The sequence below is a fragment of the Monomorium pharaonis genome, chromosome 5 (assembly GCF_013373865.1).
Source record: "Monomorium pharaonis isolate MP-MQ-018 chromosome 5, ASM1337386v2, whole genome shotgun sequence".
Taxonomy (NCBI): Eukaryota; Metazoa; Arthropoda; class Insecta; order Hymenoptera; family Formicidae; genus Monomorium; species Monomorium pharaonis.
The window spans coordinates 20330094-20344323 of NC_050471.1; the positions used below are offsets into that span (position 1 = coordinate 20330094).

General features: G+C 36.5%; 1 protein-coding gene across 1 annotated transcript; it reads right to left on the reverse strand.

Moving 5' to 3' along the window:
• Positions 1–2283: 2283 nt before the first annotated feature.
• On the reverse strand, positions 2284–7788 carry LOC118645795 (piggyBac transposable element-derived protein 3-like). The gene is given in 5 exon segments (XM_036287504.1): positions 2284–3646; positions 3784–3983; positions 6643–6772; positions 6774–7191; positions 7590–7788. Coding segments are annotated over 5 exon segments (1386 nt in total). The 3' UTR covers positions 2284–3207.
• Positions 7789–14230: the final 6442 nt, after the last annotated feature.

The following is a 14230-nucleotide window of genomic DNA, read 5'->3' on the forward strand; positions in this document are numbered from 1 at the left end:
TTAGTTCTATTTATATTTCAATGTCGTCGTACCTTCAATTAATCCGACGGCACCGAAATTTATTTATTATTTTGCCGGTCGGAGAATGAAGGCAAATGAATATAGGCAGTTGTTAAAATAAGCTTACTTTATTCTTCTACTACAAAGAGTGTCGTCCGCTCCGATCTATTGACTATACTATACTTCTTTTCACCACGAATATATAATAATTACGAATATATGATAACTAGATCTCACTTTCTACGGCTAAGTTAATTTCGACTAGACGCGTGGTCTCACGTCGATGGTTATTCAGACAAAGCTGCTGACTATCGTTCGGTACACTCGCAGTACTCAAACGTAAGACGCGAGAACACCAAACGACCAATCAGCAACCGCCATCCAGGTATTTGCTCGGATTCCGAACTTTAGATATTTACGTTTTCGTCCAAAAAATGGCACGCAAGGTCGAAACTCTCGCTTCGCACGCACAACAATGGAGAAACGAGAAGGCTTGATTATCCGCAGCCAACTCGGCCAGAACAATGTTAAATGTATAATATAATATCTCGTACTTTCCCGAACATCTATGCTCTTCGCTAAGCATCTGAAAAATTGATACCTGGCCTTCCACTGGTGACGAGATAGCAACTAAATATAAGAATATCGCCCCTGATTTTAGTTTATTTTCATGGACAATAGGCTTTACGATGGATAATGGGCTTACGATCCTATCGCATCGATTAGCCATGTGGATACCTCACGATTAGGCACGCGTAATTTCGTGCTGATGATTCGTCGAATAGTGAACACGAAAAAACACAATCCTATCCTATGGATAACATTTTTCAACGAAGTATCTTTCATGAATTTTAACGCTTAGACAGGATTTTTGTGCAGATAATTCGAGCTTTCATCCTCGTATCGTGCGGTTCGCAACACATTTGCGTTAGGAATAATTGCTGGTACCGGATCTCCTACCGGATAAGCAAATACTGACTTGTGTTTCAATTCTTTAACTACAGTCTTCCTAATCGGAGCCCACAGATAAATTTTAGCGCATGTCCCATTTCCTTTTGTGACTTTCATTTCCTTTTGTGAAATTTATTTGCAAAACTCCCTTTCCTACAGATTCGATAATACACTTTAAATTGAAGCCACATTTGCAATAAGCAGTTATATGTTCTAAAAGTTTATTTTGGTTGATGTAATTATTTTTTGCGTTGAATCCGCATTTAGAGTGGGTTATCTCCCAAATTTTTGCATTTAAAAAATATTGTCATGAACCTATAAATTCAAACGAAAATAAAAACATGATTATTTAAGTGCAATTAGAAAAAATAAATAGATATATAATCCGTATCCCAAAACATACTGATATATTTTGAATGTAAATACCATGTATACTGCAAATAATTAGGCATATTAACCCTTTAACGCTTAAATGCACAAGATTTTTTCGTAAACTTTGGCGACGTAGACTCTATATAAAACGGACAAACTTTTTATCAAAGATTACTTTTCTAGAGGGTTTCGAGTGGGCTTTTTCGAATGCCGTCACGAAAAATTGAAAAAAATGTCAAAAACATCGAGTTTCTAAGCTTTTTTTCAAAAAAGGCACGAATTTTTTCGAGTAAAATTTTTTTATAAGTGGATTTTCTTTACCGTAATAGGTTTGGATTAGGATCGGAACTGTATAAAGCGTGCACTTTTTAGTTGTACTTGAAGACTGTGCAGCGCAAACATTTTTTTTAACATGGCAGATCGAATATGGCCGCTTAAATGTCAGAAATTTGGGAAATGTTCAATTTTTACGATTTTTTCTATTCAAACAATCGTAATTCGATTTACTAATGCTCAATAATCATTTAGAAACGTTGGACCATATTAGTTTGTATCTTAAAAAGTGAAATCCAATATGACGCTTCCAATATGGCGACTAAGATTGGCGGAAGCACCGAAAAAAATAGTATAATTCGTAGTTTTTTGTTAATTTCCGTGTACTAATGTAACTGGAGTATACAAAAGCAACTGTGTGCGAATGTGTGTATACATACATCCAATTCAGGAAATAATTATAAGTGAAAATTAATGATATTACTTCTAAATCGTCCTTTGCTAATGACTTCCATGTCAGAGTTACCGATTCTCACCGCATAGGGGTGCACGATTATTGAGAATCTTGGTTTTCTTTGTTTTTTTTAAATATTTTATTTATTTTTTAATAATTTTCCATATTTTTACTTTTTAATTAAAATTTTTTTTTTTTTGTAATTAAATCTAATGATTACTTTCAAACAGAGATGGGTAGCAGCAAATACTTTTGTCTTCAAATTACACATTCAATTACATATTACTTTTATAATTTGTAATTGAAATCCATTTAATTATCCATTATTTTCAGCATTTGTAATTAAGTTCCATTTAATTACTCATTATTTTGAGCATTTGTAATGGATGTCCAAAGTAATTAAATTACACTATTGTAATGTAATTACATTTGTGTGATTTAATTACATTTGCGTGATTTAATTACATTTGTGTAATTTAATTATATTTGTGTAATTTAATTACATTTGTGTAATTTAATTACATCTGTGTAATTTAATTACATTTTAATTTTTATTCGAATTGAGTTAACGACAAAGAGAACGTGAGAGTGTACATACTGTACATACTGCAAAAATAATATATTGTGTATCTAGCGGAGAAAGCGACATTTTTTAGACGATCGTGAAATTTGCCTTCTGCTTGGGCGGCAATCATACGAGTCTGAAAGAAAAGCTTTCTCCCATGCATAAGATATTTTTCATAAGTTATGAACTTATGTTAACTCAATTCGAATAAAAATTAAAATGTAATTAAATTACACATACAGACGTAATTAAATTACACAAATGTAATTAAATTATACAAATGTAATTAAATTACACAAATGTAATTAAATTACACAAATGTATAAATAAATTACACAAATGTAATTACATTACAATAGTGTAATTTAATTACTTTGAACATCCATTACAAATGTTCAAACAAATTAGTAATTCAATGGTGTTTAATTACAAATGTTCAAAGTAATGTGTAATTAAATCACATTTAATTATTCATTGTTTTGAGCATTTGTAATTTGGTAATAGTCAATTACAAATTCGCCCATCTCTGCTTTCAAAACATGTCTTACAAAAATATAGATTACAATGTTTACAAAATTTTCTTGTTCTTACTTTACATGTTTGTTTTTGTTGAACAATATTTCTGTAAGCTAACTGACTCGGTTTCGTGTTTTTTCATATTCGTTTTTTTCATGTAATCTTTGCTCAGTTCTAGTGCAACATCTTTAGTACTATGTTTTTTATCCTGTGGATCTGTTATATCTTTTAGAATTGTAACGTTAGTGATAGAAGCCTGAATTATTCTTATTAGAATAACCCATGTCCACTTTTTTGAGCGTACAATAGGCATGACCCTGTTACAACGCTTATCATGTATGTCTACGCCGCCCATAAATTTATTATAGGCCGAAAAAGCATTAGGGAAAGAAATATCAGTTTTTTTTTTATATTGTGACGTGGCGCGTTCGTCACAAGGGCGTAAGTCCGACCGAGGAAGTGGTCGGGAGCTACTCCTCGTCGAGCCGAGGGGGAGGCGACCTGGCTGTTCTTTCCTTTTATTTTCGCGTTACCGTCTTTTCATATTATTTTGTTAAGTTTTACTAGAAGTAGGGCGCCGAGTGAGGGCTACATCTGAGTGTTGCAACGACGGAAGAGGAACAGCCGTCGTGGGAGTTTCGGCGCGATCTACCGATAGTGAACGGGACACCTCGCCAAGAGTTTCCCGCCGAGCCGTGCGTCGGGCCCCGCTGCGTGTTGCCGTCCCTGAGCTGCGAGGTTACCGACTCCGTCAGGATACAGCGTTAATGCAAGACGATCCTCTGGAGGAATCACGCCGAGGGCACGCCACCGCATAGTGGTCCAAACGAACAATATACTGTTTAAAATAGGCTACAGGTCGTATTTTTTAACCGATTTGCATGATCCTTGGACAGAAATACTCGGAAATAAATTCTAAAGAAAACTGTGAGAGCCGATTTTTTAATTTCTTTGTTTATGCAAAAATATTTAAATAAATAAAGTGATAAATTAACATTTTTCAACTCAATTATTCTTTATCTGGCTACAAACAAGATTTTGTGTTTTGTATTTGGTTTGTGCGTGTGCGTGTGTGTGTGCGTGTGTGTGTGTGTGTGTGTGTGTGTGTGTGTGTGTGTGTGTGTGTGTGTGTGTGTGTGTGTGTGTGTGTGTAATGGAGATTAGGACTCTGAGGTTCGTCAATTCCCCAGTATTTTTTGACTCCAAACCCTCTCCGTTACATATGTGTGTGTGCGTGCGTGCGTGCGTGCGTGCGTGCGTGCGTGCGTGCGTGCGTGCGTGCGTGCGTGTGTGTGTGTGTGTGTGTGTGTTGTAAACAATTTTCTAACTTATTTCTACAAAAGAAATGTTTTTTGAAATATTTCTATCTTATTGTATTCAACAATATCAAATGAAGGCTGACTCGTATCAGTCAGTTTTTATTTGATATTGTTGAATACAATAAGATAGAAATATTTCAAAAAACATTTCTTTTGTAGAAATAAGTTAGAAAATTGTTTACAACACACACACACACACACACACACACACACACACACACACACACACACACACATATGTAACGGAGAGGGTTTGAAGTCAAAAAATACTGGGGAATTGACGAACCTCAGAGTCCTGATCTCCATTACACACACACACACACGCGCGCGCGCGCACGCACGCACACGCACAAACCAAATACAAAACACAAAATCTCGTTTGTAGCCAGATAAAGAATAATTGAGTTGAAAAATGTTAATTTATCACTTTATTTATTTAAATATGTTTGCATAAACAAAGAAATTAAAAAATCGGCTCTCACAGTTTTCTTTAGAATTTATTTCCGAGTATTTCTGTCCAAGGATCATGCAAATCGGTTAAAAAATACGACCTGTAGCCTATTTTGAACAGTATATTGTTCGTTTGGACCACTGTGCACCGGGCTGCAGACCGTATCAATGCCAACTGCCCGCCACCAAAATTGGTTCGGTCGCGACCTGGTCAGCCGGACCAGCCGAAGGCAGGGCACGAGAGATCTCGCAGTTGAAAATCGACACGCGCTGATTCCGGAAAATTCTGAGGGATGAAGCGGCGCTGCGGTGGATCGAGGATCCTGTGAGGCGTGCGGATCTACCTACCGAAAATCCAAGCGCGCACGCGCCTGCACGGCGGCTCGAACCGGCCGGCGTGGGACCGAGGTTCCTCACTGTTCGGTGAGTTGCGTACCGGGGCGTATCGGCGAGGACCAGCCTTTTGATTACCGACTCTGGTGGACCAGGATTTCTTGTGTTGTAAGGCCATCATTCAGCAGCCCTTCAGGAATTGCGTAAGATTCGGTTAAGGCGGTCGGCTCTCGTGCGGGTCCGGATAAAGAATACCGTTTCTTTTCGTGCTACCGGTAATTCAGAATCCGCTACCGTTGTTGTTGCATTTGCGTTTGAGAAACTCGAAATAAAGAGCAGAGTCTCGTTGCCGCACGAGAGATTGGACCGACCGGCCCCGAATATTGATTGATTCAGTACGTCCCTCTCGGACAAAGCCGGCACCGACAGTCTTTAGTTAAAAGTAGAGTTTATTGTTATCGCGAATACTGTTTCCGTAAATTATTGTTGTTCAAGCGGAGAGCCTCGTTGGCCTCTCGCCTCGTATAGTAAATTTTCTAAAGTTTCCGCATTTTCTCTGTTCGTAAATTCTTGTTTTTGTCTCCATCGCGTAGATCTGTGGATTTATCGTGTTCCAATAATTTGAGTAATGTCAATTATTTCCGTTTGTTACCGTATTCTTTAATCACTCAAGAAATATATTTTGATCCTTGTTATTTATTTGAAAATTGTGTACCGATTCTATTCTGCGACCTGCCTCGATCCGAAATCTCCACACCTCCCATTTATTTAAGAACCACGCCCCTCTACCGCTTGGAGTAAAAGAGCTACCGGCATTCGTAACGCTTTCTCTGTGCCTACCCAATTATCGTTACTTATTGTGTGGCGCGGAAATTCGCGCCTGGCGCCCAAAATATATAGTATTGTGATGATACCGTTTACGCAAGTTACCGATATCGTGGAGAGACCATTTTTGAGCGATATTTTGGAGATACCGTTTACGCAAGTTACCGATATCGTTGAGAGAGCATTCTCGAGCGATATATTGGAGATATCGTTTTTGCGAGTTACCGATATCGTCGGGGGAACTTTTCAAGTTCCATTTTGGAGATACCGTTTTCGCGAGTTACCGATATCGTTGGGGGAACTTCTCAAGCTCTATTTGGGAGGTACCGTTTTCGTAAGCTACCGATTTCGTTGAGAAAGCGTTACTCGTTAACATTAATAGAGGTTATCGTTTAATTGGGCGTAGCCCTTTCGGACCTGGCGGTTTCCGAGGGAAAGCTACGTCGCAATATCCTTATCAAAACGTTTGACTGCAAAAAGGGGAGTAACGCCTGCTGCAGTAGATAAAATAGATACAGGCTTGGAATCTATAACAGTTATAAAATTGATACCACATTCTTTTTCATGCTTGACAGCGAAAGTACCTCTTTTAGCTTTATTATCAATATTGTTTTTTCACTGATGCAATTCTCTCGTACTGTGCCAGTTGCTCGTAGTCCAAATCTGCATAAGTGCACCAATAAATCAGGACAACAAAAGAAATTGTCAAAATAGAAATTGACTCAACTTTCTGGTCGGTACACTTTGTAGCAACTTTTGAAGTATTTGCATGACTACACGACTTCCCAACGCACACTTTGGTAAGAAGTCATTGTCGGAATTTTTGCCGAAATAAATGTCACAGTCAAACATAAATCCATTCGCATTACACAATCCCCACATTTTTATGCCAAATTTAATGGGCTTTAATTTTATAAATTGCTTCAACGACGTTCTTCCATAAAATTTAAGCATCATTTTGTCTACTGAAAGGGCCGTCGAAAAAATTCCAAATTTATTGATATTTTTCCTAAACATTTCTAGAATATTTCGCACACGCCAAACTTTGTCGTTAGGATTTTCATCTTCAGGTTTTGATAATTTTAGTTTGGATTTTATTTTCTCAAATTCATGACGACTCATTACATGTATAACTGGATCAGATTTGAGAAAAAGATCTCTAGACCAATAATTTGTTATCTCTCTGAGATAAACGTTTGTTAATAGTTGTAAATATGATTATACCCAAAAATATTCAACTTATCTAAAGTAAGATCATATCCATTTAGTTTTGTTGCTTCAACGATATACTGTTTCATCTCAGATGAAAAGAAAATATCAAATAGTTGTGTAGCAGAACTCGCAGCAATATATTTTTTATCTTTATCTGACAATAATATTTTATTTGCAAGAGGCGTATCATACATTTTTTCGCCGTCAAGCCAAGTATATTCAAAATTTTTTTCTAATTTGTTTTGAGAAAGATTATAATTAGATAGAACTTTACTGTAAAATGGGGAAGGGTAATATTGGATGGCATTTTCTGAATTACCTGAATCACTTATTTCAGAGTCAGATCCATCAACATCGTATTCTCCAGAATCATCTGGATCGGGGATAAAAACAGCTTCATCATAATTTTCTTTTTCATAAAACTCTATTGTATCAGACGATGCATTATTATTTTTTCTCCTTTCTTTAGTAGCTACAGCGTCTGTAGAAAGAGGTGCTGCAACTCTTTTTTTTGGCATTATGAATACACGGAAAAAAAGATTAGTTGTCAGCGATGCTAGTTCAGATGTTCACGCTAGCAGGCTGCGTGAGTGGTAGGAGATCTACTGTCCGAGCGGTGGGAGATCTGCTGCTCTTTCCCTCTCTAGTAACAACTCGAAACAGAAAGAGACAGCAGATCTCCTACCATTCGCGCAGGCGTGAGCATCTGAACTGGCAACGCTGACTTGTTGTAGCTTAATATTGCGTGTGTTTACTAAATGTCGGTTGTAAAATATGGACAGCTAACGTTGTGGTCTTAGTTGTGGTACTTTATTTATTATACAGGGTGTAATGTAATCAGAAGCCATCCCGTAATGGAAAGATAGACGGGATCGAGATGAACATAAAAGTCCAATATTGTCTTGGGTTATGTCTATCAATAATCGAGATATAAATTTTTCAAATTGTACAAATGAGAGCGCGCCGTGTGAAGAGCCGAGACGCTCGAGCTGTAGCGCGGCCCACTGTGTCGAGCATTGGCTGCCGGCGGCGGGGGGAAGAAGGAGAAGCGCTGTCTGTGCTTCGCCGCCCTCGCGTCTCACCGCACCGCGCCAACACTCGTGGCGATGGCAGCTATGCACATTCGCGATTACTTGACAAATTAAGAGTTAGCAAAGATATGACAAATTAAATCCGTAATAAACTGCTGTGATTAAGAAAGTCGAAAAAGCGAAAGCGATAAATACTTATGGAATCTACAAATAATCTAATTTCTATCGTAATTGTGAATAAGTAAATTAATAAAATTTTTTCGTACATTCACGAAAGATTCTTTCTTTTTCTTAAATATCTTATTTACAGTATCATACAATTCTAACTTTGCTTCTTATCGAATTGTGTCGTACTGTTAAATCCTTGATGAAAACATTAATAAAAAATTACCATAAATTCACGATTGATTTTTAAAGTGATAATTTTCTTTTATAAGTGTATTATAATATTTGCCGCATCAAATTCTCTCATCGTTTCTTATTGTTTTTTTTCCATGGAATGTTAAATTAACGAAGGTTTATCACGATTAATATCTACGATTGATTCTTCATACATTCTTATTTCGTAAATAGATAAATTAGAAAATTATAAAATGCGCGATATATTCATATAATATGTTACACTTATTGTTCATAACACGATAGAAAAATATCTCTTGATGTAACGATTTCACAATAGATTATGTTTTCTACGATAATTATGCTTAGAGATGTTCAATATCAAATATTATTAATATAACGAAGAGTTTTTCTTTCATAACAATAGGGAACTCGGAATTTCTTTTATCTTTAATTACATTATTAATTACGACAGATTTTTACTGATTGATTCAGAATAGATATCAAGAAAAATACAAAAATCTAATTGATTTCTTTTTCGTAATCCATTACTTGTCTGAATAAAAAAAAAAGAATTTCAAGAAGTGATATCATTGTCTATCGTTCTCTCGTTTCCTGTTAGGAAAGTATATTTTCTCGTTGGAATATGACAAAATATCTACGGAGACATCATGTTTAATAGTTCTGTTGGAATATGCCGTAAACTTAAGTTCTCTATTGTATAATTACGAAAGAAAACGCTTTGTTGTTAACCATACTGGTGACATTAACATCTCCAAGTATAATTACGATCGTATCGTATAATTTATCACGAAATCGTTAAATCAGGCATGATACAAGATATTTAAAAAAAAGAAAGAATCTTTCGTGAATGTACGAAAAACTTTTATTAATTTACTTATTCACAATTACAATAGAAATTAAATTATTTGTAGATTCCATAAGTATCTATCGCTTTCGCTTTTTCGACTTTCTTAATCACAGCAGTTTATTACGGTTTTAATTTGTCATATCTTTGCTAACTCCTAATTTGTCAAGTAATCGCGAATGTGCATAGCTGCCATCGCCACGAGTGTTGGCGCGGTGCGGTGAGACGCGAGGGCGGCGAAGCACAGGCAGCGGCACCGCTTCTCCTTCTTCCCCCCGCCGCCGGCAGCCAATGCTCGACACAGTGGGCCGCGCTACAGCTCGAGCGTCTAGGCTCTTCACACGGCGCGCTCTCATTCGTACAATTTGAAAAATTTATATCTCGATTATTGATAGACCTAACCCAAGACAATATTGGACTTTTATGTTCATTTCAATGCCGTCTATCTTTCCATTATGGGATGGCTTCCGATTACATTACACCCTGTATACCACGTGATTATAGTCATAACAAAAACGAATATGAAAAAACACGAAACCGAATTAGTTAGCTCACAAGAATACTGTTCAACAAAAGAAAGTAAAAACAAATAAATTTTGTAAACATTGCAATTTATATTTTTGTAAGACATGTTTCAAGAATAGTCATTAGATTCAATTACAAAAAAAAATTTTGTAATTAAAAAATAAAAATATGAAAAATTATAAACAAATTAATAAAATATTAAAAATATTAAAAAATAAAAAAAAGAAAATTCTCAATAATCGTCCACCTCCACGCGATGAGAATCAGTAACTCTGACATGGAAGTGATTGACAAAGGACGATTTAGAAGTAATATCATTAGTTTTCACTTATAATTATTTCCTGAATTGGATGTATGTATACACACATTTGCACAGAGTTGCTTTTGTATTCCCCAGTTACATTAGTACACGGAAATATACAAAAAACTACGAATTATACTATTTTTTTCGTTGTTTCTGCCAATCCTAGCCACCATATTGGAAGCGTCATATTGGATTTCACTTTTTAAGGTACAAACTAATATGGTCAAACGTTTCTAAGTGATTAATGAGCATTAATCGAATTACGATTGTTTGAATAGAAAGAATCGTAAAAATTGAAAATTTTTAAAATTTCTGACATTTAAGCGGCCATATTCGATTCGCCATGTTAAAAAAAATTTTTGCGCGACAGTCTTCAAGTACAATTAAAAAGTGCACGCTTTATGCAATTTAGACCCTAATCCAAACCTGTTACCCGGTAAAGAAAATCCACTTAAAAAAAAATTTTATTCGAAAAAAATAGTGCCTTTTTTGAAAAAGCTCAGAAACTCGATGTTCTTGACATTTTTTTCAATTTTTCGCGACGGAATTCGAAAGAGCACAATCGAAACCCTCTAGAAAAGTAATCTTTGATAAAAAGTTTGTCCGTTTTATATACCGTCTACGTCGCCAAAGTTGATAAAAAAATCTTGTGCATTTGAGCGTTAAAGGGTTAAATGCATGTTCAGAACACTATTATAAAGTCTATCATGTTTAAAATTTTTTTGCGATGTACTTAAAGATACTTGCGCTAATGTTCTAAAATTAAGAATACCTTAAAAATTTAATAAATTGTTTTCATTTATTATCTAAACACATATGTAGAATTTGAAGTCGATTCTCTAATTTAAAGGAGAGTTAAAGGAGAGTTTGTGGTAGAATATATTAGCGAATTGATCAATCAGACAGAGGCAAAGCTAACGGCACACAATAAGATTCTTTGCTGCTCTCGTAACTTATGATTTCTGAAAATTTTTAGGATTCTTACCTGACTGTGTAAAACATGCCGATAACCAACGAAAACCTAACCACTACTAGGGCCATATTGCTTTTTAGTTCACTTGTGCATGCAGATGGTGTTGGCGGAGCGAGTACAAATAAGGATAGCATATGGACATACAAAGTGGTTCATTTTAGGATATTCCTTCAGTGTCCACAAATGTATATCCTATGGATATCTTCATAAGGTCCATGGGCATCAGGACAAGAAATGGACATAAAACGGATATCCATAGGATATCCTGTGCTGTCTGGGCAGTGATAAACAAATTCTGACCTATTGTAAAATTAAGTGTTAATTAGGTGCTAATTTAGTGCTAAGATCCAGAATTAAGAGCTCGTGCCATTTTGCATGAAATCGGAATTGAAGTAGGAGGGGGGAGGCTGACTTAACGTTAAGCTAGATTCTATATAAAAATACATATATAGGGTGAATTTTAATGGCTATCCCAACTTTTTATCATCAGAGATGGAATTACCGACTGCAATCTTAGTACACACATGTACGACAAATGTATGTGCAAATGCCGTAATGCATGTGTGTACTAAGATTGTAGTCAGTAATCCCATCTCTCATGGTAAAAAGTTGGGACAGCCATTAAAATTCACCATGTATATATATATATATATATATATATATATATATATATATATATAAATTATATGTGTTTTTTAAATGCTTTTAAATGCTTTCTAAATAATTTTAAATTATTTACAAAACATACGCATATGATTTATATAATACACATATATATTTTACGATCATTAGATGTATCGAGACACCGTAACCAAACTTGGATATGTAAACCACATATCTCTCACAATCAGTGTACACTAAATAGTTTAGTCACCGAAAAAGGATATAGTAATAGATACTAGGATTTAGCAACAATTACTTAATTCTTGGGTTAAATAGTGCCAAGTAAATGTTTAATAACAATTACAAAACAATTTAGTTGAGAGACCATAATATTTATTTTAGAAAACCAAAATTTAATTTATTCAACTACAAATTTAATTTCTTCATCTAAAGATTAATAATTATAACCAAATTTTGATAACAAAAAATGAGATATTTGATAAGTATTATCAAATATTTGGTAACTATAACCAAATCGTGATAATGAGAAATTAAGGAATATGGAAAGTATTATCGAATATTTGGTAACTATAATCAAATCGTGGTAACGAAAAATAAAAAAATATGGTAATTGTTACTAAATATTTAATTAAGTTAAATAAATCATTTGGTAATTATTACACTGAGAGAAAAAAAGTTGTTGCTTCAATTAAAGTAGTATCACTCGGTGTCAAAAATATAAGTAGTTTATTTAATTGTATTATTATTAGACCCAATATCTGATTAGTAAACCATTAATTCAGTCATTTATTTTTTAATAATCCAGATATTGGATTAATAATAATGTACAATGAAATAAACTATATTGTTACGTCCGGCGGGGCCAAGGATCGCGTTGTTTATAATTTTTATTATTTTCTCTACTCCGCCGAGCTGAAACGGAGAGAGGTACTTGAGGAACAGCGGGAAAGAAAGAGATAAATAAAAATTCCTGGCAGATTCTTTTTGAGATTGATTTATTCTAATTCTACTAGTGAAATGGTGGCCTTGATGACGGTGTCTGGGGCGACCATTCTGTCGTCTATTATTGTGGGCTTCCTATAGCCGCGTGGTGAGAGCTCAGCGGTCGGACTCCCCTTGATGTGGTTGGGGCCTGGAACGGGTCCCGGACGGAAAAGGTCGCGGGGCGAAGGCAATGGTCGAGGCGGGGGAGTTGTAAGGGCCACCGGCAGTGGCTGGTCAAAAACATGGGGGTCGAACTCCCCGTGTTTCACCAACTCGGCGTACAGCCGCCTCAGCTGTACTTTCCTGCCGCCTCGCCGCAATGTTCCCATCTACGCACGGGGAATGCCATTTCTTAGTTCTCACTATTTTATTTTATATCGTTATAATTGAAGATTAATTTCGCGGAGTTTTAATTTATAATTTAGATTTTATTCTCGTAAAAGTACGTTAGCGGGTGGCGCGACCGATTGGTGCTTCGCGCGATGAAATCTAGCACGCTGGATTACCCGGAGGCGTAGGTAGAAAGAGGATCGAGTGACATATACCTCACACCATGAGTTCGGGTGGAGGCGCCTGGTAAGGTAGCGGCACCGTATTCGGCGTCCGCTCCGGTGCTGTCAGTTTTGTCGGAACGCAAACGCGCGCCGACTATCCCGCGCCCACGCTAGAGTCCTTCGACTTTCGCAGGGCCGGTTGACGGGGAAGGGTGTTCCCCGTCACTTTCCAGCGCGCACCTTCCCGCACCGTTGGCTGTTTGTCCTCGAATGGATAGGAGGGCGACAGAGAGAGATAGTTGAACTAGGCAGACGATCCTCCCGCGTGTCGTGAGAGAACGCGAACGCGCTCACTCTGCGAGTGACGGGGGCCACTGAGTTCCTTACGGAACTACAGCTCAGCGCCACGTTCACGACTCTCACTGTCTGTGAGAGGAAGTTATATTTCACAAAAAATCAAAGCACCACCGTTGTCGCACGACACAACTCGGGAACGGAACGCACAAAAAGGGAAGAACTCGCTTGTTATAACTATAGTGATTTTAATAAGAAGAAGAAGAGAGAACTCGCACCTTTACAATTCGTTGATTTCACTATCACAGTCGCACTCACACGCACGCACGATCACGGAGATCGGAAATTGCTAACTGTAAAATAATAGAACGGATTAGTAGTGTGAGGGAGAAATTGTCTTCTCTAATGTTACCGGTTACCGTAAATGCTATAACTCGGTAAAATATTCTAAGTTCACATTTGCGATACGCGAAAATATTCTAAGTCTTTATTCGACAAACCGAAAATATTCTAAGTCTTTATTC